The sequence below is a fragment of the Sarcophilus harrisii genome, chromosome 1 (assembly GCF_902635505.1).
Source record: "Sarcophilus harrisii chromosome 1, mSarHar1.11, whole genome shotgun sequence".
In the NCBI taxonomy this organism is placed as follows: domain Eukaryota; kingdom Metazoa; phylum Chordata; class Mammalia; order Dasyuromorphia; family Dasyuridae; genus Sarcophilus; species Sarcophilus harrisii.
The window spans coordinates 715,635,498-715,659,572 of NC_045426.1; the positions used below are offsets into that span (position 1 = coordinate 715,635,498).

The 24,075-nt window shown below is 41.5% G+C and overlaps 2 protein-coding genes across 2 annotated transcripts in view; one reads left to right on the top strand and one right to left on the bottom strand.

The window, feature by feature from the left end:
• LOC100916440 (zinc finger protein 850-like) overlaps nt 1–22,193 on the top strand; it is a 29,573-nt gene extending 7,380 nt beyond the window's left edge. The window contains exons 6-10 of the mRNA XM_031949149.1: nt 9,086–9,491; nt 9,935–10,014; nt 10,789–10,915; nt 11,196–11,291; nt 16,650–22,193. Coding sequence (XP_031805009.1) covers nt 9,086–9,491; nt 9,935–10,014; nt 10,789–10,915; nt 11,196–11,291; nt 16,650–18,793 — 2,853 coding nt within the window. The 3' untranslated portion in view covers nt 18,794–22,193. The remainder of the gene's footprint in view (nt 1–9,085; nt 9,492–9,934; nt 10,015–10,788; nt 10,916–11,195; nt 11,292–16,649) is intronic.
• The window catches only part of LOC111719283 (zinc finger protein 345), a 369,988-nt gene that overhangs the window by 273,246 nt on the left and 72,667 nt on the right, over nt 1–24,075 (bottom strand). The window lies entirely within an intron of this gene.

Genomic DNA, 24,075 nt, shown 5'->3' on the forward strand with positions numbered 1-24,075 from the left:
ACCATGCAAACATAGGGAGGCATTTCAGAGTCTGGAGCTTCTCTCTGACATCAGCCAGTTCATTCTGGAGAGACTTGATAAGTATATTGGAGGTGAGTAGGCATTCCATCTGAGCTGACTTGGGGTGCCACATAATATTTATGTTAGGGTAAACGTGGAAAGATCTGCTTGAGAGAAACCACAGTGTACTTTAGAAAACTCACGAGAGCCAGGCTTAGGGACTGGACCTGTTGCTTCATTGATGCAGGAAACTCAAGGAAGAAACTACAGAATTGGGCTTTGTGCCTCCTCTGCAAATATGACCTTAGTGAGTCGTCTTAGGAAAACCAGCCGATGTCTCCAGGTAAACACATGTCTGTGCATCAGTAGTGGTACTTGTGACCAAATCTTTCTGACTTTGAGACAAGCTCTTTCTGCAAGGCCATATTGACCAAGGTATTTTCTTACTTGGCATTTTGGCCTAAGCTTAAAATTTATTGGATATCAGAATTTATCTTGAAGAAAAGCCTTGTAAATGAGTAATGAATATCTTCAGGTTTTTGATTAAAAAAGGAAACTTTATATATATCAGCTAACTGATAATGGAGAGAAACCTAAATTCATTAAATGTGAGACAGTTTTCTATTAGAACACAGAATTCTCTAAAGAATTCATGTTAGAAAGATAATGAGGGCAGCTAGGTGGTACAGTGGATAGAGCACCAGCTCTGAAGTCAGGAGGACCTGAGTTCAAATGTGGCCTCAGACACTTAACACTTCCTAGCTGTGTGACTCTGGGCAAGTCATTTAACCCCCAGTTGCCTCAGCAAAAAGCAAAAAAAGGAAATGAGTGTGGGAGAGTCTTTAAGGTGATGCTACTATAGTTTGTTCAGTATCACATATTTCATACTAGATAGAAACTTTATGAATGTAATGAGCATCAGCAGTTTTACTCAGCACACACCTTATTTTATGACAGATAAATGTTGCTAGACAACAGCTTAATGTAAGTTCTTTCAACTGAGAACATTTTCTCAACATAAGAGTTCACATTAGAAAAACTTAATTTTTAGGGAAGGTTTTTCTTCCAGATGCCTTATTTTTCCAAATCCATATGGAGAGAGAAACCTGCTTTTGATGAATATGGAAAGTCCTCCAAAACACAGAACTTATGCATTTCAGTCATATCCAACTTTTCATGATCCCATTTGGGGTTTCCTTGATAAAGATACTAGAGTGGTTTGCTATTCGCCAGCTCCTTTTTAAAAAATAGATTTTTAAAATAAAGTTTAAAAAAGCAAACAGGGTTAAGTGACTTACTCCAGATCTCACATGGTGAGTGACTGAGGCCAGATTTTAACTCGGGAAGATGAGTCATCCTGATGATTCCACCTAGCTCACTTATAGATCTTATTGTAAATTAATTCTTACTGTAGAGAAGACTTATGAATGGATACCTTCATGAATAGAATTAATAAAGATAAAAGGTTTAGGTGAAAAATATACATTGTTTGATGGACTGTGGTAAGATAATACTGATGCATTATTAAGGGAAATATGAGTTGGTCCAACTATCCTGGAAAGTAATTTGACATGAGTCTAAAATTTACTAAACTGCTGATCTAGTCTCACTCTCTATCCCCCAAAAGTCAGAGATACATAGAACTATATTTACAAGTTTTTACATATCAGCACTTTTTGTTGTGGCAAAAAATTGTAACTCAAGCAGGTGTCCACCCTGTGGGAAATCACCAATTTTTGGCATATGAATGAAATGAGAATCGCTGAACTGTAAGGAATAATGAGCACAATAAATTTGGAAAAAATTAGAAGGACGTGTATGAACTCATGGAAAATGAAGTAAACAGAAATATGAAACCAATTTACATAATGATTATAATAATTTAAAATAAAACAACTTTGAAAGACACTTGTCAAAACAGTAACCAATCATGACCATAGAAAACTGGCAATGAACTATTCAGAAAAGTGATAAACTATAGATATACAATTAGATAAATTTTTAGACATAGGCATTATGTTTATTTTGCTTAAATTACATCTATTTTGAGGAAAGACTTTTTCAGGTGTGAGTTTGTGAGTAATGATAGTTTAAAAAAAAAGAATATTAAAATATTTTTAAAGTCTCTCTCAAAAAAAGTGTTTTAGGCAATTTTGTTTCTAGCATGTTAAATTTTGTGTATGCTTTAAAGAAGCAAACTCTGTTAAACAGAAGTTAATGGGCCCTATAAAATCATCCTTTTTTGTTCTTTGTATAATGAAATGCTTTATGAAGAATTGTTAATTTTTTTTAATGTAAGTTAAAGTGAAAATAACAATGAATGTAGTGAATGTGAGAATTTCAGACAGAGTACACTTTATTGAAAAATCAGAAAATCTGAATCAGTAAAACCCTCTAGAGGAAGCAGATCTTTGTTTCATAGCACTGGTTTCAATAAATGTTTGGGGGTGGGGGGAGTATTCTTATATCCAGTCTGCATTTTTCATTGAGGTTTTGCTTGCAGATTTTTTTTAAAATTTATTTTTTATCTTGGCTTTTTAAAGAGTTGGGCTTTTTTTTTTTTTTTTTTAAACCTCTAAGGGAGATGGTGGAGAAGACTGACCTGAGCTTCAGACTTTATATCCTTTTGTTTTCACAGCTCAGTCTTAAGTTTTGTTAATTATCCAGGTTTCCAAGATGGTGTGATCCAGGGAGAGTGACAATTACTGCCCTACTGGTGTGTGCCCTAGTATTTCACAGTTGGCCATTCTGTTCCCTCAGCCTCAACTTCTCTCTGCTCTGGAGCTGTAACCCATGTGAGCCTAAAAACCCTTCTATTCCTGAAACTGCTCCCCAAATCTGGGTGATGGGTACCAGAGCTGTCCACTGATGTCCGCTCCTGTGTCCAGGCTAGCACAGGATTCCTCGGTAATCTCTCTCTGGTCAGGTGTTCAGAGCCCTTCATCTCCTTGGGTCCTGAGTGCTCCTGCTACCGGTTCTGCTGCAGCTACCACAGCTTCCTCTTGTGGCCCACAACTAGTGCTGTTCTGTGCTCCCAAGTCTCTCTGCTTGTAAACTGTTCTGTCTCCCTAGGTAGCCCTGGGCTGGAAAAAATGGCTCACTGTCGGTATTTGTTAGTCTTCCCTCTTAGCATTTGCTCTGTTGTACTTTTTAAAAAGTTGCTTAAAGAAGAATGTGGGCAGAAGTCAATGAAAATGCTATTGCCATCTTGACTTAGCCCCTCTTCTGTCTCTTAACTCACTTAAATCCAAGCCCTGGAATTGCTGTTTCTGTTTCATACTTCAATTTATCCTGCGTAAAATGGACGGAATAATCTTTTAAGGGTACAGGTCCGACTATCATTCCCTCTTTACCTCTGAGAGAGAATATGAGCTCCTCACCATAGAATTCTAGGCCTTCCCTCACATGGTCACTGCTTACCTCTCCAACATGCAATTCAGTAACATTGAGCGCCATTTATGGGCCAGGCCCCGTGTTGAGGGATGGGCTACAAGTAACAGACCCTATCCTCAAGGAGTTTCCAGTCTGGGGAGGGTGGGTAGCACCCAGCTGGAAAGGAGGATGCCAACAGAAAAGGTGGCATGAGGGCACGAGGTGACCTAGGGCTCAGACCAAGCTGCTACCGAGAAGATGGAGCTAGGTCGACAGTCTACTCTAAGAAAAAACTGTGGGAGGAGTTGGGTGTGAGGAGCCAAAGTGGAGTTAAACAACATGATGATGGCCTTTCAGCCAACAGGCCTGAGTGGAACATCATGTTCTTGGGGTGCAGCAAAAACTGAAATGCATGAGTACTGGAGCCCTTCCCATGACACGCTGTCTCTGATGAGCCTGAGGAGCTGACAACAGCACTCTGACTCCAGCTCAGCTGAGGGGACATGTGGATGCACGGCTCTCAGTTGCCCAGGTAAAGTGTTGCTGATGAGTCTTACAGCTGGGGATGAAAGACAAAAGAGAAAATGGTGCTTTGTGGCCACTTCCATCACTGACATTGGAACCATCAGAATCAGGAAGGACAGAAATTCCATTTAAAATTACTGGCAGCTTAAATACTTGGGAATTTACCTGACAAGATACACCCAAGAAGTATATGAGCATAATTACAAAATATTTTAGGCAGAGACAGATCTAAATAATTGAAAAACAAATGCTTGTATGAAGGCTGATCCAGTAAAAATGACAGTACCACCTAAAATAATTATTGCCATAGAAAAGTACCCAAAATTATTTTATAGAGCTACCAAAAACAATAAAATTCATAAAAAAAAAAAAGATCTGGAATAGAAATGATTTTATTTTTTTTGGTGAAAAAAGGGGTGGCCTAGGAGTACTAAATCTTAAATTACATTACAAGAAAGTAACCAACAATATAATGTATTGGATATGAACTACATTTGCTGATTAATAGGATAGATTAAGTATATAGTGTATAGAAATAAATGACAAGAGTAATCTAAGTGTTGGATAAACCCAAAGATTCAAACTATTGGGCCAAGAAATCACTATTCAACAAAAACTGGGAAAACTAGAAAGCATGTTCTAGAAACAATTTTCTGTCAGATCTCTTGATAAAAGGGAAGAATTTATGACTAAACAAAAGATGAAATATTGTGGGAGATGAAGTGTTTAATTTTTATGAAAAGGGTTTGCACAAATAAAAGTAATGTGGGAAAATTAAAAGGAAAGCAAAAACTGGTGAAAAAATTATAGATTTCTCTAAAAAAAAGTCATTTCTCAAATTCATTAGGAAATGAGCCAAATTTATGAAAATGAGAGCCATTCTCCAATTGATAAATGGTCAAAATATATGATCAGTCAGTTATCAGAAGATATCAAAGCTTTCATGAAAAAATGCTCTTAAATCACTAATTATTAGAGAAAAATTAAAAATTTTCGGTAACACTTCAAAACTATCAAATTGGCTAACACAATGGAAAAGGGAAATGACAAATGCTGGAGGAAATATGGTGAAAAATAGGTGGACTTATTATGCATGTTGGTGGAATTGTCAACTGATCCAACACTTTGGAGAATAAATTGGAACTATGTCCAAAGGGCTATAAAATTACATATTCATTGATATTGGACCATCATTTCTAGTTTATAACCCTTAAAAGACCAATATAAAAGGAGATCTTTATATATAAAACAAATTATATTGGCTCATTTTATGGTGGCAAGGAATTGGAAACAGGACACCCATTAATTAGAGATAGGGGATATATGATTGTGTTGGAATACTATTGCGCTGTAAGAAATGGCTAAAGAGGTGATTTCAGAAAAATTTGGGAAGACTTGTATGAGCCGATACAAAGTGGAATGAGCATAACTAGAACATTATACACAGTAACAGCAATATTACAATGATAATCAATTATGAAAGACAGCTATTCAGATCAATATAATGATCCCTGACAATTCCAGAGGGTTCATGATAAAAATTTAAAAAAAGTTAGCCACTTCTAGTGAGAATTGGTAGACTGAACTAAAGCATATTTTTTCACTCATTTTTTTGTAACATGACTAATGTGTAAATAAGTTTTGTATGTCTTCATATATATGATGGGTATCATTTCTTTTCAGTGGGTGGGAGAGGGCTGGAGGGAGGGAGAAATTTGGAGTTGAAAATTAAAAGTTAAATAGAAATGAGAGAGATGTCATTAGGTCAGTGCTAGAAGAAACTTTTACATCATCTAGTTCATTTTCCTCATTTTACAATTAAAAAAACTGAAACCCAAGGAGCTGTTTGCCCCTAAGTTTAGTTGCCCTGGCAGTAAGGAATAGTGTCATAATATGATCCAAGTTCTTGGGCTTTTCCCACGGCTCCTTGCTAACTCTAGCAAAGGCAGAGTCGACAAGTTTTTAATAAAATCTTAGGGAAAACGGTTGAGGTGAAGGTGACTCCATGTGTAGATCTGTGTGGCTAGATGTATGGCAATGCTCCCAATACAAATGAAGAACTTTGAAGGATAAATTTAGGGAGAAAGAAAAGTTCTATTTTGGACAGTATGACAGAGACTGTATCCCTTCCATCTACCTCTCTTACTAAGGGAGTCACTGCTTGTAGGCCATAGTCAAAGATCCTATTCATCCCTGAGACAATTTGCCACCATCCAAAGAAATCAAATTCTATTTTTCAATTTTTTTTCCAGTCAGATTACTTAAAGGATCTTTCCAAAATGGGGAAAATATACTTCAGTTTTTGAGGGAGAAGGAGAAAGGTATTCAAAATGCAATTTACATCAAGTATAGGAGATTTATTTTTATTTCCTTCATACAAAAAACACCAAACCCCAGTTTTGAGCCTAAAGTTATATCTATTATATTCTGGGAAGCCATTATTTAGAACATCAAAACAAAATATTTTTAGAATGAGTAACTGCTGAATTGGCATTACACTGTCTCCATGAAGGCCTCGGACTTCTGCCAAGTCTGATTTTCTGGTTTTCTCTGAGAAAGGTCAGACCTGCTGCCAGTCAGCTAAAATTGTGAGACTCCAGATCTCAAGACCTCCTAAATTCACAAAACTCCTTCCTAGGAAAAGACCCCACTTTGGCGTTTCTCAACTCAGTGTTACCTCTGCTCAGGGAAGAAGATGAAATGGAAAAGCCAGAACAAAGACTTTAAAATTCAGTTGTAGAGAGCCGCGTGAATAACGTGTGTATGTATGTGTGTGAATGTGTGTGTGTGTGTGTGTCTGAGTGTGCCTGTGAGTGTGTGAGAGTATGTGAGAACATGTACGTGTGTGTGTGAGAGAGTGTGTGTGACGAATGTTTGTGGCAGCCCTTTTTGTAGTGGCTAAAAACTGGAAACTGAATGGATGTCCATCAGTTGGAGAATGGCTGAATAAATTGTGGTATATGAATATTATGGAATATTACTGTTCTGTAAGAAATGACCAACAGGATAATTTCAGAAAGGCCTGGAGAGACTTACACGAACTGATGCTGAGTGAAATGAGCAGGACCAGGAGATCATTCTATACTTCAACAACAATACTATATGATGACCAGTTCTGATAGACCAGGCCATCCTCAGCAAGGAGATCAACCAAATCATTTCCAATGGAGCAGTAATGAACTGAACCAGCTATGCCCAGAAAAAGAACTCTGGGAGATGACTAAAAACCATTACATTGAATTCCCAATCCCTATATTTATGCACACCTACATTTTTGATTTCCTTCACAAGCTAATTGTACAATATTTCAGAGTCTGATTCTTTTTCTACAGCAAAATAACGTTTTGGTCATGTATACTTATTGTGTATCTAATTTATATTTTAATATATTTAACATCTACTGGTCATCCTGGCATCTAGGGGAGGGGGTGGGGGGGTAAGAGGTGAAAAATTGGAACAAGAGGTTTGGCAATTGTTAATGCTGTAAAGTTACCCATGCATATATCCTGTAAATAAAAGGCTATTAAATTAAAAAAAAAAAAAAAAAAGAGTGTGTGTGAGGGTGTGCTTGTGTGTGTAGAGAGATTGAAATTTCCAAGGATTGGAGGAAGTGGGTGACGAAAACTCAAAGATCTTGAACATAAGCAGATAAATCAGTCGTAACAATCCTAGCCACAGAGGATACTCGGTCTCCAGATCTGGGGCAGTAAGTGGGCACTGGGTGGACTTCTGGGCCCAGAGTTCAGAATCCCAAGGGCACAATAAAAGCCCCTTCCTCCCGAGGTTGAGGGAATCAAATAACGTAACACTTGAACAGGGCTTGGCCTGGTGCTTGGCATGTAATACATGTAATAACATGTAATAAATGTTAGTTGACAGGAGTGATGGTAAATGAATTCAGGCATCTGTAATAAAAATAGCAAAAGAAAGGAAATGCTGAGACAGGATCCTGTGGGATTTGAGGCGATAGGGATGAGAATCACCATGCTGTCCCTGAGAAAAGAATTGATCCACACAACAAAAATAATGAACATCAGAAGCATTTGACTGCAAGGACAAGCTTCACCAAAGAAATGAGAGAACAAAAGATCGAGAATGCAAGTAAATAAATGAAAGGCAATCTGGAAGAAGCAAAAATCAATTATCATTAAAATATACATACACATACTCCCTATGTAAGCAAAACATACTGATCTCAAAGACTGGATGAATAGAGACAACTTAAGGACTATAAATCTAGAAGAACATAATAGGAAAAAAAAACCCTTAACACAATGAAGAAAATAATAAAAGAATTGCTCAGATCTTCTCAACATAAAATATAAAATTTTAGTTGGAAGAATTAACAGATCATCCTTTCCCCAAAATACAAAATTAAAAAACTAAAAACCAAAGCTGCTAGACCAAAACACATAGTGATTACATTTTTAACCATTCAATTGAATTCTGTAAGCCACAAGGAGAAAGAAAGATCCTCAGATACCAAAAAAGGGGGAAGAAGGAGAACATTTGAATAATACACCCACGAGAAAACAGGGGAAAATGGAACTGTGTTCTGAAGAGCTGTGAAGCTAGGGACGCAGCCCAGGGTTAGCTACCTTGCAAATCTTGACCTTAATCACACATAAAAAGGCCGATTTCAACAATAAAGGGGAATTTGAACAATCTCAGAAAGAAAACTGTAGCAGATAAGATCATTCCCCCCTCAAACACTCCATGCAGCATAAATGCAGGAGCGATGAAATGTAGCCACCAAGGACAGCGACAGCAGATGGACCAGGAAAGCAGAAGAGACTGTTTTCTAAGTGCACACAAAGAGATGGGTTTAGGTAGAAATCTGGTGGAGGTAACAGTGACGAGGCAGGTGGGGACATTACGGACAGAAGCTGGCAGCGCGTTGTAGGGAAATGACCTTACAACAGGGAGGGTGCAGGAACGTGGGGAGAGAAGCAGAGGAATGGGGAAAAACGCGTAGGGCGCTAGTGTCAAATCAAGGCTGCTGCCGACGGGTGACGGGTCAGACCGGGCTTTAGGAGCAGCACGTTAGTGGCTGAAGGAAGGCTGGGCTGCCCGGGGGGACTGGGGCAGGCAGAGCTCAGCCCCGCAGCTCTTGTCGCAGTCCAGCTAGGTGGGAGGAGCCGGGAGCTGGAGATGGGCAAAGTTCCGAAGACGGTCTGGGGAATCCCAGGAACAGCTGAAGGACCCTCCGTGCTCGCTGCTTGGAGCTGGGGATACAGCCCTGTTTCCAGGGCAAGACCCAGGGAAGACCCTGAGCTGTCCCTGGAGACCCGGGGCTTGCCGGCCCCGCGACTCAGTTTCATCTGCCTGGAAGGGGGGTGGTAGGGCTTCGACGCTGGGACTACAGTTCCCAGCATGCCTTTCGCGACCCCGCCCCGGTTGCCACAGAGACCGGACCTGTGGGTCCCGGAATGGGAAGTCGAAGTCGCGCCATTTGCGTCATTTCCGCTTCCGCTTGTTTTGCGTCCTCAGTGTTCGGCCCGCCTCGGGTCTACAGACCGCAGTTTCTGCCGGGGTCGGGGTCGGGGTCGGGGTCGGGGTCGGGGTCGGGGCCGAGGCCCGCGTCTCGAGCCGGGGTGAGTGGCGGCCGAGGGCTGGGATGCCCCGGACTCGGGGGACGGAAAGCACCTCTTAAGGAGCCGGGGGTTGGTTCTGAGGGGAGGGGCGAGTCGAGCGTGCGCAGTCCGCCTCTTAGCTCCTCGTGGTCCCGCCCCCTTTCAGAAGCTGCGCATCTATTGGTTTTTCTGGGAGGGGCGCGGTCTCTGAGCCAATCAGAAGCTCCGCCGCTCCTCTCTCTGGAGGGGCCCTGCTCTGTCCTCCCCCTTCCCCCGCCCCGCCCCCGAACTCCCGGGTTCCAGCCGATTCCTTCCCCTTGGGGGCCTTGTCCCGCCTCCACTGACCCGCGAATGCCTATAAGCCTTCATCTGGGCAGGTCGTGCCCCTGCACGTGCTGGGCGTGGGGGGGGGGAGGGTCCCCGGGCCGCCAGGCTCTGGCTCAAGCTTCCCTGTTCTCCCCCAGCGCTCCCGGCCCCGCGTTTTCCCCCGGAGGCGGCAGCCGGCGGGATGGCCCCGGTGCCCCTGACAGCCCGGCCCCCCCAGGTGAGTGGGCGAGGCGGGTGCAGGCCTCGGACCCAGGACAGGCGCGCATTTCCGGGGTGTTGGAGCCCCCGGGACCCAGGAGGCGAAGGGAGGGGCTGGCTGGGGGGCGGGAGCTCCAGGCTCCTGGAGGGCGGTGGTCCTTGGGCGCTTCCGCGGGGCCGGGGCGAGGGGGACTGGGGAGGGGGCAGCTAATACAGAAAGGGGGGGGGGCGGCAGCCGCAGGCCTTGTCCCTGGCGGGGGAGGGGCCGGACGGGGAAAGTCGGAGCCGGGGACCCCGAGGGAGGCGGTCCCAGACCCTCGCATTTTGGGGAGCAGCTCCGCCCTCTCTGGTCTGATTATGGGAGGTCCCCAGGTCCCCGGGATGGGCTCCTACCCCCAGGGAACCCCCAGTCTGAGCGGGGACATCAGGCAAACAACCGTGTCCAGACAAGCATTGGACGAAAAGCGGGGTCAGCCAGACCCTGAGCTCTTTGGGGAAGGGGTGGGAGGTCCTGCAGCGGCTAAACCCGCCTCCCTCCCGCCCCTTTGGGGAGCGTTTCCCAGACCCACTTTTCTGGGGAGCAGAATGGGAGTCCCCATAGATGCTGCCCTCCTAGGAGTCACTGGGTGGCCGGGCCATGGAAGCCGGAGGAGGGAGGACTTGCAGTAGTTCTGCTGCATGAATCCGCATCCTGGGGTCAGCCCCCCAGACCCCGAGCACTGAGCCTCCCTCCCTAGCTGTCCCTTGGCGTGGAGGCCAGGACGGTCCACGGATGAGTCCCTTGGTGTTGTAGGAGTCCGTGACCTTCGGTGATGTGGCCGTGACCTTCTCCCCAGAGGAGTGGGGGCAGCTGGGCCCGGCCCAGAAGGAGCTGTACCGGGAGGTGATGCTGGAGAACTACAGCAACCTGGTCTGCCTGGGTGAGGACGGCGGGCTTCCCGGGGCCCTGCGTTGGGGGGTGCTGTGTCCAGAATGTCCCACGTGGGCCAGCCCGGCTCTCCCGGAGTGGCCGCTCGGTGCTGCTCCCTGCATCCTCTGGGCAGGGGGAGAAGATGTTTTCTTTGTGAGTCAGACTCTCCCCAGGGAGCCCCCTCCCCTGCACACAAGACATGCTGTCCCTGTCCCTGTTTTCCAAAAGAGGCAGGGCTGGGACTGCATCAGGCTCCCCATCCCCAACTTTCCCTTGTTTCCAATGAGCAGGACTCAGCATTTCCAAGCCGTCTGTGATCTCTCAGCTGGAGCAAGGGGAAGCACCGTGGAGGCCGGAGGGAGGCGGCCCCAGTGTTGGCGGCATAGGTGAGTGTGCTTCTCTGGGGGAGCAGACCTTTGGGGGGCACCTCCAGTGCTTCTCTGGGGAGGATACCCCCAGTGCTTTGGGGAGCAGACCCCTGAGGCGGCACTCCCAGTCTGGAAACGAGCCTCTACAGCTCCACCCCTTGTCGCATGTTCTGCGATTCAGGCTCCCCATGGGCTGTGGATAAATGAGGGCACTGAAGGGGGGCTGTCTGGCCATGATTTCTGCCCTCAGCTCTGGGTCGCTTCTCCTTTCAGAGTTTGAAGCGAAGCTTCCCTTTGGACTGTAGGAGAGGCAGTGGCTCCTTTGCCCTGGTGCCCCTGGTCCCTGCAGGTCAGTGGGATGTAAGGTTTTAGCGAAGGGTCACTCTGCTCTTGTTGCCTTCCTGCTGAATGAGGCTCAAAGAGTTGTCCTGCTGCTACATCCGAGAACAGCGTGTGCGGCTCGGGAGGCTGCCCGGATCAAGCCTAAAGAGTCCGTGGGGCGCAGCGCCTTCTTCAGGGCAGGCCTCCTCACGGGGCGCTCCCGGGCCCCACGGCCCGGCCCGGACACCTGCCTGTAAGCACTTTGTGAGGCTTAGGCAGCCCAGCGGAGCTGCAGCAGGTTGGGAGGCCAGATGTTCCCCTCAGGGTCTGACACCTTCTCCTTCAGGTCATCTCCAGAATCTCCCTCTGACAATTCCGCTGGTGTGACACTGGGAAGACTCCCCAGGCTTCACGGGTGTTCACCCGAGGTCAGCCTGGCGCTCTGTCCCTTCAGTTTGGTGGGCAGGCTAATCCCTCTCCTCTCCCCCATTTTTCTCCAGAGCCCCCCAAACTCTGAGCAAGCTCTAACAGGTGAGTGTGTCCTTTCCTGCAGGGCTGGAGGCACACGGTGCAGTAATGTTTTTTTCCCAATTCCCATAATCATTTAAACTTTTCTTATAAGACAGAATTGGAACTAGACCCATAATTGATAGAAACGCCAGCCATGAGCACTCTGGAGACCTAAGAGTGACTGTTGTGGGCTATAAATGTCTATAAGTGAGCTCAGTGTCAGCAGCACGAAGCCCTTCTTGTGAGGGGAAGGCTTCCACTTGCAAACATCCTTCTTCCTCACTCCGAGATGAATGAAACCTGTCTGTAGTCTGACCCTCCAGTCTCTAGCTTGCTCTGTTTTGGCTCTGAACCCTTACAGGTTAAAGGCTAGTCTTGGTCCAGGTGACACCTTTCTGAATCGGAAATTTTCCACCTGGTTAATCCCATGAGTTGCTTTTGGTGCTCAGTGACTACATGATTGGCTGTCAGATAAGACTCAAGCCTGGAATCAAATAGAGCTAAGAAAGTTTTGGGTGTTTCTTTTTCCTGTTATGATATATGTCAATTAGTCTGTGAGGGGACAAGTCTTGATACTGTTTTAAGTATGTCCTTTTTCTTTCCACAACAAATTTCTGTAATCAGGGTGAGTGAGCAGTAGAAATTTTTTATATGAAATTGTTTTCTCAATTTTTAAGTTTTTGTCTGATGACTAAAAAAGATAGAAGAGTTCATTTTTACAATTTATACCCTCATGAATTATTTTAAGCTTTTTATATTAAATACAAAGTTTTGGTTTAGATAGTTTAGGTAAAGATAAAAACGGCAAACACTGAATATAAACATTGAAATTCTCTGAAGTTTCAGGATAGGAGAAGTAAATTTAAGAGACTACTACATTGGCTCAAATTATTATTGGCAGATTTTAACCTAGGAACCTCTAAAAATGATTTGGAACTAGAGATGCAGAGGGCTTTTGATACCTGTCCTGACAATAAGGCCTATTACAAAAAGTCCAAGAGATTTCCAGGGACCAGCTGACGACATGGGACATAAAATGGGCTGATTAAATGGATTTGAGGAGCGGGTCACTAGGACACAAGGAGATGACAACGTTAGTTAATACCGATGATGATCATTATTGTATTGCTTTGGTTTCTGTTGAGTTTTCTTGGTTACCTTGGTGACATGTGAATCTTCCTTCTCCAAAATGGTTCATCGTGAACCTTCTATGTAGTTCAATCTGAAAGCTGATTTCTGAAACTGATGATGAATTCATGGAAAACCTTATAGCTTTGCTTAGACAGAAGTGATTCACGGGGAAAATTCAAAAGGGGGAAGATTGAGGGAGTTGAGAGGATTAGGGCAGCAAGTGGTTAACAACTGTGGGAACTTCATCCTATGACTCAGTTATGGAGCTAGCTCAGTTCTCTTTCTATCAATCAATGAGGAAACTGAATCAAGAGAATTTCACCTAAGACCTTGCCAGGGTTGTCCTCAAACATTTTCTAGGGACAGACATCCATGTGTCATTTTCTGCTGTTGACTCTAATAATTCAGACAACTATGCTTGTAAAACAAAACAACAGTAAATTATAATCCCAAAAGTTCTTTCCTTAAACAGCCAAGTGTCACTACTCATAGCTTAGAGCTTGAATGTGATTAATTTTTTCATGTTCTCTAACAATTAGCATTTCATTTATCTTTTACTTACAAATTTAACTACATTTTGGAGTTTCAGACACTGCAAATTCCTGATAGTTGATCCATATGAATGTATTGAACTTACATCTTTTTTTTTTTTCCTATTTCAAGAAATCTTTATTTTATTTATTTTTTATTTATTTTTTTATTTAATAGCCTTTTATTTACAGGATATATACATGGGTAACTTTACAGCATTAACAATTGCCAAACCTCTTGTTCCAATTTTTCACCTCTTACCCCCCCCCACCCCCTCCCCTAGATGGCAGGATGACCAGTAGATGTTAAATATATTAAAATATAACTTAGATACACAATAAGTATACATGACCAAAACATTATTTTGCTGTACAAAAAGAATCAGACTCTGAATTATTGTACAGTTAGCTTGTGAAGGAAATCAAAAATGCATGTGTGCATAAATATAGGGATTGGTAATTTAATGTAATGGTTTTTATGAACTTACATCTTTAAACCACACGGTACATTTTCATAATTTCATAAGGGATAGCCAGAATTTTTCAAACAAAAACTATTATAGTAAGTTGATTATCTGCTTTAAAACAAAATATACCCCACTGAATATGTTTTCAAATATCTTTTTTTAACAGCTCAATCCACAATTTAATAGGTAAAAAGTTATTTATCTAACAGCATTTCTGATACAATGATGTCTCAAGTTCATAATAAAAGAGAACTTAGAGACAAACATGCATAATAACATGTATTTAAAATACAAAGCTTATTCTAATTAGAGGGCATCAATTCAACTGAATGCATTTCCAAATTCCATATAAAAATCATAAGTCTCATTTCCTTTGGTATTTTATACAAATAACATCTAAAACCCATCTTAGAGGTTTCAAGTGTGGAGTAATTACATTCAATTGAAGAAATAATAAGGATAATCAAAATAATAACATTTAGTGCTTACCAACTGACAGGCATTGCTTAATGCAATTGTGTTAAGCCCTTCCCAATTATCATTCAGTCCTCATAACAACTCTGGGAGATGGTATACCATTATTGTTTTCCTTCTTATAAGCCTTTTATATGAGGCAAACAAAGGTAATTTTAAATCACAGAGCTAGTAAATTTCTGAGACAGAATGTAACTGAGGTTTCTCTCTTTTTCCAGTATTTTTTTCTGGCACATATAATTGGGGATCTGATCTGAGATGAGAGGGGTTAACAGGGTTAGAATACAAGGGTCTCTGAGCTGGGTTAGAGGGCTCAGAAAGTTTCTGACTTAAAGAATTTTTTCTCTTTTCATAGTCAAGGAAGTATTAAATCCAAGTTAATGTACTTAAACTGCCAACTAATTTTATTTTTTCCCTTTCATTCTGGGTTTGCTTTCAAACTAGGTGCCTTCCTTCATTACACTAAAACAATAACACCATTAGTCTTTCAGGTGGAAAAGGGTAGGGTATATTTACCATTTTTACCATTTACCATTAAAACTTTTATGAATAAAATTTTTATTTTTCCTTAAATTTTAGAATGGTACCCCAAAACTCATTAACTTAGTCTCCAGACTCCTTAAGGATTAATCTCCAATCTTCTTAATCATTAAACCTTAGCATCTACTAAGATATATATGTTTTTAGCAGTTTTACACACTTTTAATTACCTGACTTTATTTCTGTATTTTCAATGTGGACAAAGATGAGGTGACAGGGGGGAAAGTATCTTGCAGGTTTTTCACTTTTTAACTTAATCTCTCACTGAAAGCATAAAGTAGAACTTAATTCTGTTTACTGAGGCAGCTGCTTAAAATATGAAACTTCACTCTTCTTTTCCAACATTCTAAACTCTATGTAGCTTTTTACTAGTTTTTCTGTCTGGCTGCATTTTTTTTTAAATCAGGGTTATAGAATCTGCAAACACTAATTGAACCAAAACAGATTTTTCTGTTAAAAACAACAACAAAAAAGATACGGCAAAAATGTACTTGCCAGCCTTAATTTTTTCAATTGGCAATAATGAGAAGAGTTGAATTAGAGCCAACACAAATCACCAGTTAAATCTCCTGCAGATTTATGTCAGATGTCATATAACTCAATTACATGTTGTTCAGTCATTCCCATAATTGCAAACATCCCCTAGTACCATGCTATCAAAATTTTATCCAAAATGGAACCCACAGGTGTATCTTACTATTGCTGGAATTCATCTTCCAGCAGGGGGAAGGGGGGGGGAAACTTATTAAAAAGCCCTAAATCAACCCAGTCCTTGACACAAACTTACTCCAAAATTAAATCACTGATCCCAAAAGCAAAAAGTTAAGCTGTAATTTTTAAAATAAGCTTCTCTTTCTTCTAGAAATATCAAAAGCAAAATCATTGCATTGCGTTCATTTTCTGTGTTAACCTGAAAGCGACTTTTCTGTTGTTTCCAACCATCATGAACTTTCAGTGTATTGCCATTGACTCTTTGGGAAAGCCACGATAGCAGTCTGGTTTTCAGTCTTTTCATTTGTAACATGTAGTAACTAATGTACAACTACTTATAAGTGGATATACATTGTACTTAGAGTTATTATGTGACGTATGTTAAGATTTGTGAAATACTGTCATAACCGCTATAAAGCATAATTATGGTTTCATTATTATATTTTAGAATATTTTTTCTTCAATGGAATATGCAAAATATCTAAAAAGCAGCAGAGGAATATGGAGATATGTTGTACATAACTACATTTATATTTGTATAAAATTTCTTGTTTTCTCTAGGAGAGGTATGGGAGGGAGGGAGAGAATTTGGAACTCAAAATTTAAAAAAACAAATGGTTAAAATTGCTTTTATGTTTAATTGAGGGGAAAAATAGCCAAGAATAGCTATTTATAGCTTTTATTTCTTTCAGATTGGGAGACAAGGCGTGAAATCAAGGAGTTGGCCCCAAAGCTGGTCCTCACTATAGAAGAGTCATCTGGGGAAAGACTCAAAAAGAATGGTTCCTGTGCTTCCAAATTAGAAGCCTGGGAATGGGATTCCAGCTTAGAAAAGCAGCAGAACAACGAAGAAACATGTGCTAAACCAGTTAAGATCAAGCCTCCCAATAAGGTGAGAGGCCATGAGTACAATAAATATAGCAAAAGCTTTAGTTTAGGACCAGTCCTTTTCTCACAGCAGCGAGTATCCATAGGCAAAAATCCCGATAAATGTGGTACACATAGGAAAAGCTTCAAACTATATTCAGACCTAAGAAAATGTAATAGAATCCCCTCAAAGAAAATACTTTCCAAATTTAAGGAATGTGTTAAGTCTTTTAATTATAATTCAGACCTTATTGAAAATCATCGAATGCCTGCTGGAGAAAAGAAACCTTATATATGTAATGATTGTGGAAAAGTCTTCCGACAGAGCACTCATCTTATTCTACATCAGAGAATCCATACTGGAGAGAAACCCTATGAATGTAGTGAATGTGGAAAGGCCTTCCGCCTGAGCACAAGACTTATTGAGCATCAAAGAATCCATACTGGAGAGAAACCGTATGAATGTAATGAATGTGGGAAGGCCTTTCCCCAGAGCTCAAAGCTTACTCGCCATCAGAGAATTCACACAGGAGAGAAACCTTATGAATGTCACGAATGTGGGAAGGCCTTCTGCCAGAGAACAGGGCTTACTCAGCATCAGAGAATTCACACGGGAGAAAAACCTTACGAATGTCACGAATGTGGGAAGGCCTTTCGCCAGAGAACGGGACTCAGTCGACATCAGACAATTCATACAGGAGATAAACCTTATGAATGTAATGAATGTGGAAAGGCCTTCCGCCAAAGGAAAGGACTCACTCAACATCAGACGATTCATACGGGAGAAAAGCCTTATAAGTGTAACGAATGTGGGAAGGCCTTCCGTGATAGTTCGCAGCTCATTCGACATCATAGAATTCACACTGGAGAGAAACCTTATGAGTGTAATGAGTGCGGGAAGGCCTTTGCACGAAGCACAGAACTTACTGTACATCAGACAATTCATACTGGAGAGAAACCTTACAAGTGTAACGAATGTGGGAAGGCCTTCCGACAGAGTTCACAGCTTACTCAACATCAGACAATTCATACTGGAGAAAAGCCTTATAAATGTAATGAATGTGGGAAGACCTTCCGCTTGAGCACAGGTCTTATGGAGCATCAGAGACTTCATACTGGAGATAAACCTTATGAATGTGGAGAATGTGGGAAGGCCTTCCGCCATAGCTCACAGCTTACTCGCCATCAGATGATACATACAGGAAAGAAACCTTATGAATGCAACGAATGTGGAAAGTCTTTCCCCCAGAGCTCACAGCTGACTCAACATCAGATAATTCACGCTGGAGGGAAACCTTACAAGTGTAATGAATGTGGAAAGGTCTTCTGCCAGAGCTCACAACTTGCTCAACATCAGATAATTCATACCGGGGAGAAACCTTATGAATGTAATAAATGTGGAAAGGCCTTTCCCCAGAGCTCACAGCTGACTCGACATAAGAGAATTCATACTGGGGAGAAACCTTATGAATGTAGTGAATGTGGAAAGGCTTTCCGCTTGGGGACACAACTTGCTGTGCATCAAACAATTCACACTGGAGAGAAACCTTATAAATGTAATGAATGTGGCAAGGCCTTCCGCCTGAGCAAAGGACTTATGGAACATCAGAGACTTCATACTGGAGATAAACCTTATGAATGTAACGAATGTGGCAAGGCTTTCCGCCATAGATCACACCTTACTCGACATCAGTTGATTCACACTGGAAAGAAATCTTATGAATGTAATGAATGTGGAAAGTCTTTCCCCCAGAGCTCACAGCTTACTCAACATCAGACAATTCATACTGGGGAGAGACCTTATGAATGTGGGAAAGCCTTTAAATGGAGCACAGGACTTAATGAACATCAGGGTATTCATATAGGAGGGAAGCCTTTTGAACTCGAGGAACCCTTTCATCGTAGTTCACACCTTAATCACCAGTGGAGAATCCAAACTGAAGAGAAACTTTTTGAATGTAATGACTGAGGGAAAACTTGCCTCCAGAGTAAATACCTCACTCAGTATTAGTTCATATGGGAGAAAAGAGCCTGATAAATAAGCAAAGACCTTCCACCATAATTTGTCATTGATCATCAGGTTAATTCTTACTGGAGAGAAACTTATGTATAGAATGAATGTGAAAAGGATTTCAGCCAGAGCTACAATCCTTTACTGAATATTAGAGGATTCAAATGAAAGGAAAACCCTGTAGATCAAAGGTTCTTCACTTTTTTGTTTTCTGGACCACTTTGGCAGGCTACTGAATTCTATGGATTCCTTAGAACTCTGCCTTTAAAATGCATAAAACATGGGATTACAAAGGAAATGAGTTATATTGGAATACAGTTATGTTTTTTTTTTTTTTTTTTTATAAATTCGTGAACTTCAGGTTAAGAACCCTTGGCATAGATGAAGCAGATAAATATTAATTCCCTTTAGTGATTGTTTTAAGCTGTTTTCTCTCAACACCCTAGGCATCTCCTTCCCATATCCCCATTAAATAAATGGGATGACTTGAGTCTAAGAAAATAGAATCTAAGCAGTTCTTGTCAACCTGAGGTCTGATGCACCCAAATCACCCCCTCTTCCCATTCTTTTTATAAATCCCTTACCTCTTGGTGTAAATAGTGCCTGGGGCTCTGCAGAGAGTATTCCTGTGTTCTCCTGCAGTCCCTTTTCTCCTAAACTAATAGGATTCCTTGCTATCTTCACCTACAATCACCAGACAGGTCACAGGGATTTCCTAATTTCATTCCCATCCCTGAACCTGATCAGAACTTTCCAGATTTATACTCCTAGAGTAGCAACTCCAGCTCACATCAAATCAAGTTTTTAGGTGCTAACCTTTTCTATCACTTTCATTCCTTTTTGGGAAATATACTTCTAAGCTGTTATCAAAAACAAAACCTTTGTTCAAAACTTTTCATATCAGTATTATTTGTAATTAAAAAAATTAATGGAAGAAACTTAAGTGGCCAAGTAAGTTATACTCATTCTCTTAAATTCCATTAATTTAAATGGAATATTTGAATATTTGAAAATGGTTGAGAGAAACAACTTTGAGGAAAATGACAAAATCAGGAAAGGTCTTTATGGAATAAAGGAAAAATCAGAAGTTAGTGACCAGAAGAGCCATTATAATGTGATTACAGTAGTATGAGGGGGAAAAAAATGGAAAGTCTTAATAGATTTGCAGGAGACTAATTAATAGATTGTCATTTCATGCTTTGAGATTTATTTATTTGAGTATTAGCAGTTGTATAGCCAGCTTAGTTGTACTGTTGTTTGTATTATTAAGTTTATAAGTCAAAGAAAATGATAGTATTATAATCTGTTAAATTTTTTAGCAGCAGTATCTGTTCACCTCTTGTCTCACAGAAAAAGTTTCTTTACTTATTTAAAGTTAATTTTTCTTTCGGTTCTATCTCCTATTGTCTATTTTAAAACATCACTCTGGTAATCTTATCCTCTCCCTCAATACTTCATATTCAGTTTGTCCCTTAAACCTTTTTTCTCAGCTGCCCACTCACATGCCCTGCTCTCTCTAGTACTTAAAAAAAATCCCATCTAGTTATCTCCTCTTTGTTCTGTTTTTCTCTTCACTTCCAAACTTAATAAAGTACAATGTTTACACCCACTTTCAGTTCTGTAGCATACTCTGATAGTTGTATTCCTTCTGTTTCTATTTCTCTTCATCTAACCAAAAGTTCATTCCCACCCCCACCCCTCTTCGTTTTACCTGTCCTGTACCTTGGGGATAGGATTTGCCTTCCAGGACCATATTCATCCTTTCAGTCCTCAGGGATGCTTCTTAAATTAGGTTTGCCTATTTCCTTCAGGACTTCTGTTTTACCTTGCCCATTCTTGACTACTTTTGAAACTTTTTTTTTTTATTATTCCTGTCCTAGATTTTTGTCATATTTGAATTTGTGCAGTTTACCCCATCTATTAGCCGGCAAGCGTTTGCTAAATGCCTAATTCTTAGGTTGTAGCTGCTTTCTTTGGCATCCAGATTGTTAGGTATACACACTTCCTGTTCATTTAAAGCCCTTTGGATTACATCTGCAGGGTGCCAACAGTGTGTCTCTGCTCAAGGGCTCCTTCCTGAATTTTAGGCCATGGTCCAGAAACACAAATCCTTTTCTCAGATGCTGCATTCTTATTCAGCTTGTTCATTTCCCATATTTGCCCTTCCCTTCATTGTGTTTGATGAACTACAGTTAGGAAGATCTCACCAGTATCCCTTCTGTCCGGCTTTCCGTTCCCTAGTGCTCCAAGGTGTCAGCAGGGTTTAGGGTTGTGAGAAGCTGATGAGATGCTCAGACCCTTATGTGAGTCCTAGCTCCCTCACCTGCTCACCTGGGCTGTCTGAGAATCTGAGAGGTGATGTCTAGTGCTTGGAAAGACCCAGGTGCTTCATACGTGGAATCATGGTCCAAGGGCCTGTTGGTCTTCAGTTGGATAGCGAGGTGGGGAGTTGGCTCTCGTCTTGGCTACCCCGTGCGTGTTAGAGATGGAGGCAGCTCCAGAAGTTTTCAGGCCTGCGCAGGCTGAGGCTCTTGTTGGCTGGTAGCTGCCCTTGGTTCTTGAGGAAGACCAAACGACATCACTGTGTTAGAGCCGATTACGGTGTGTCCTACCAGCTGACCAACATGAGCTCAGAGCACTTGGCCACAGGCCAGACCCACGTAGTCTGTGTGAGCATTTGGGGGGAGGGGGGGAACCCGCACTTCTGAGCTTGGTTCTGAGAGCGTGGCCCCTTCTGAGATGACAGCCTGCCATGCTGGTCACCTGTGTCCCACAAGTGGTTATAAAGTTCTTCAGGAGACCTTGAGGGTGCCCTCTTTGTGCCCACATCCCAGTGATGTGTCATAGCTTGCCATTGCAGCCAAGATTTGAACCTTATATCTCTGGGGCTGAATTTAGAATTATTACTGCACTGTTTCTCAAGACACCTCTTCCCACCATTACAAGTAAAAAGTACCTTTCCCTCCCTTTGTGGGTAAATTAGTTTATTATTTGGAGGAAGAATTCCACTCTGGAACTTTCATGGACATTCACATGGTTACTCCTGAATTTATAGTGAGAAATTTTCAGGAACATTGGAAGTCAGGGTCAGAAATCCCGGCTGTGCTGGCCACACAGATTTAACTATGTCATTAAGTTGTTGATGAGTTCCCAGAAGCAGGTGGGCGATACCCTCCTCCAAATCACCCATCATGAATTTAGGAGGTTTTCATTTGGCTGTCCTCTTGAAGGTCTCTTGCCTTGGCTCTCAGCCAAGTTTGGTCAGCAGGTGGGGTTACTGTTACCTAGATATAAAGGTGCCTGCTCCCCAACAGACATGTAGAGGTCCGCAGAGGATGCTTAGAGTTGTTTCTTCTGTCTGCGTCTGTTAAAAATGTCATCCAAATTATGTAGGCAACGGATAGAAGTCGCTATGCATGGCAGAAGATACGGATAGACAGTTCTTGGAAGAAGCAGCCAGAATGTCCAGTAGCTGCCCAAAGACTTGTAACAAGGCAGATTTAAGCCCTTTGGGATGTGGGGTGCCACTTCTACCCACTTGGTGACCAGATTTGTTAACGATGAGGAAGTGCTGGCAGTAGTGCAGAACCACCCTGGTACGTGGCTGATGGAGGTCCAAATTGGCATATTTCCAAAAAGCAATATGGCAACATCTGCTACCAGATGATCCAAGGCTGGCATCTGACGTACCTGTGGTACCTAAAAACTCTAAGGTTATTACTGGGGGCGATAGAGGACCTCACTGGGCCAAAACGTTCCTGGAACACTAGAAGCTTGGGACCAACGCCTAGGGAATGGCAAAGCTGATTGAACCCTGTGAAGGTGAACTGCAATGCAGCCATCATATTTGTGAAGTGCACCAAGAAATGTGGAAAGTCTCAACATGCACCAGTGCAGTGCACACAGAAAGCAGAATCAAGATAGGAAACGCTGATCGGAACTGTGAATGACAAGGACAGCAGCAATATCATGAAAGACAAAGTATACAAAGGGGATACGGGGCAAAGAGAAGACTTGTCACTGGTCTGCTTCAGTTTTTTTAAACCTGCAAAAATAGGAAGAATAAATTATGATTTTTTCCCTTTGTGTTTTGACATGTTTGTTGTCTTGATGGTTATCAAATTTAGAATAAACATTTTAATAATATATATTTGATTTTTTAAAATCCATTATTGAATGTGAGGAATGTTATTGATATTGGCAGCTTGGTGGTATAATGGCTAGAGTTCTGAGCCTAATGTCAGGAAGACATGAATTTAAATCTGGATTCAGATATTCCCTAACTATGTAACTCTGGACAAGTCACTTAACCTTTCTCAACCTCAGATTCCTCAACTGTAAAATCAGGATAAAAGCATCTATTACATGGAGCTGTGAGAATCTAATGAGATAATATTTGTAAAGTGCTTAGATCAGTTCTTGGCACAAAGTAAGTATTTAATAAAAGTATATTCCTTTCCCTATTTCCCTTCATGTCTTTTGCCGTGACCTTAAAAATAAATGCAAAAAAAAAAAAGCATAAACACCCATTCTTTACTGACCACAATGTCATTAAACATTCTGTTAAATTAATAAGGACTTTGTAAAAGTATTAAAAATTGACATGTAATTACTTGCTTTATTCCTAAAGATTCAGTGTGTTGAAGAATGAATATAAAAATGATGGGTGATTTCATTAAAGATGACAAAAATGAGAACTTGCCAGAATCTTGGGGATATCACCAAAGCAATCCTTAGGGGAAATTGGAAAGTTTTATTTCTGAGAACTTATTCACTACTATCTAGAGGGGTTAGGGATATTGCGCCAGCAATGAACCCCATTACAGCATGCTACATGATGGTGGGTATATACATATACATATTAATAAGTAGATATCTGCAATCACATACATATATACACATTGCACATTCAAATGCATCTATGTAAGGTCCACACTTAGTTTGCCCTGTTTCTCTGAAGGTGGCTGACATCCTTCTTAAGTCCAAGTCTTGGCATTTTTCTGACTCCACCAGCTCATTTTCTACATCACAGCAACATTCCAACCTTATATTATCTAGTTATTTTAAATCGTTTGTAACAACATCAATATGTTTGACATAAAGTATGGTCTCCCTATTTTTTCTGTTTTGATTAAATCTATTTTAACTTCAACTTTGTCTGAGATCATTACTACCCCTGCTTTACCTAATAAATCCGATTCCTGTTCTACATTATTATGCTTGAGTGTAGCTCTGATTTC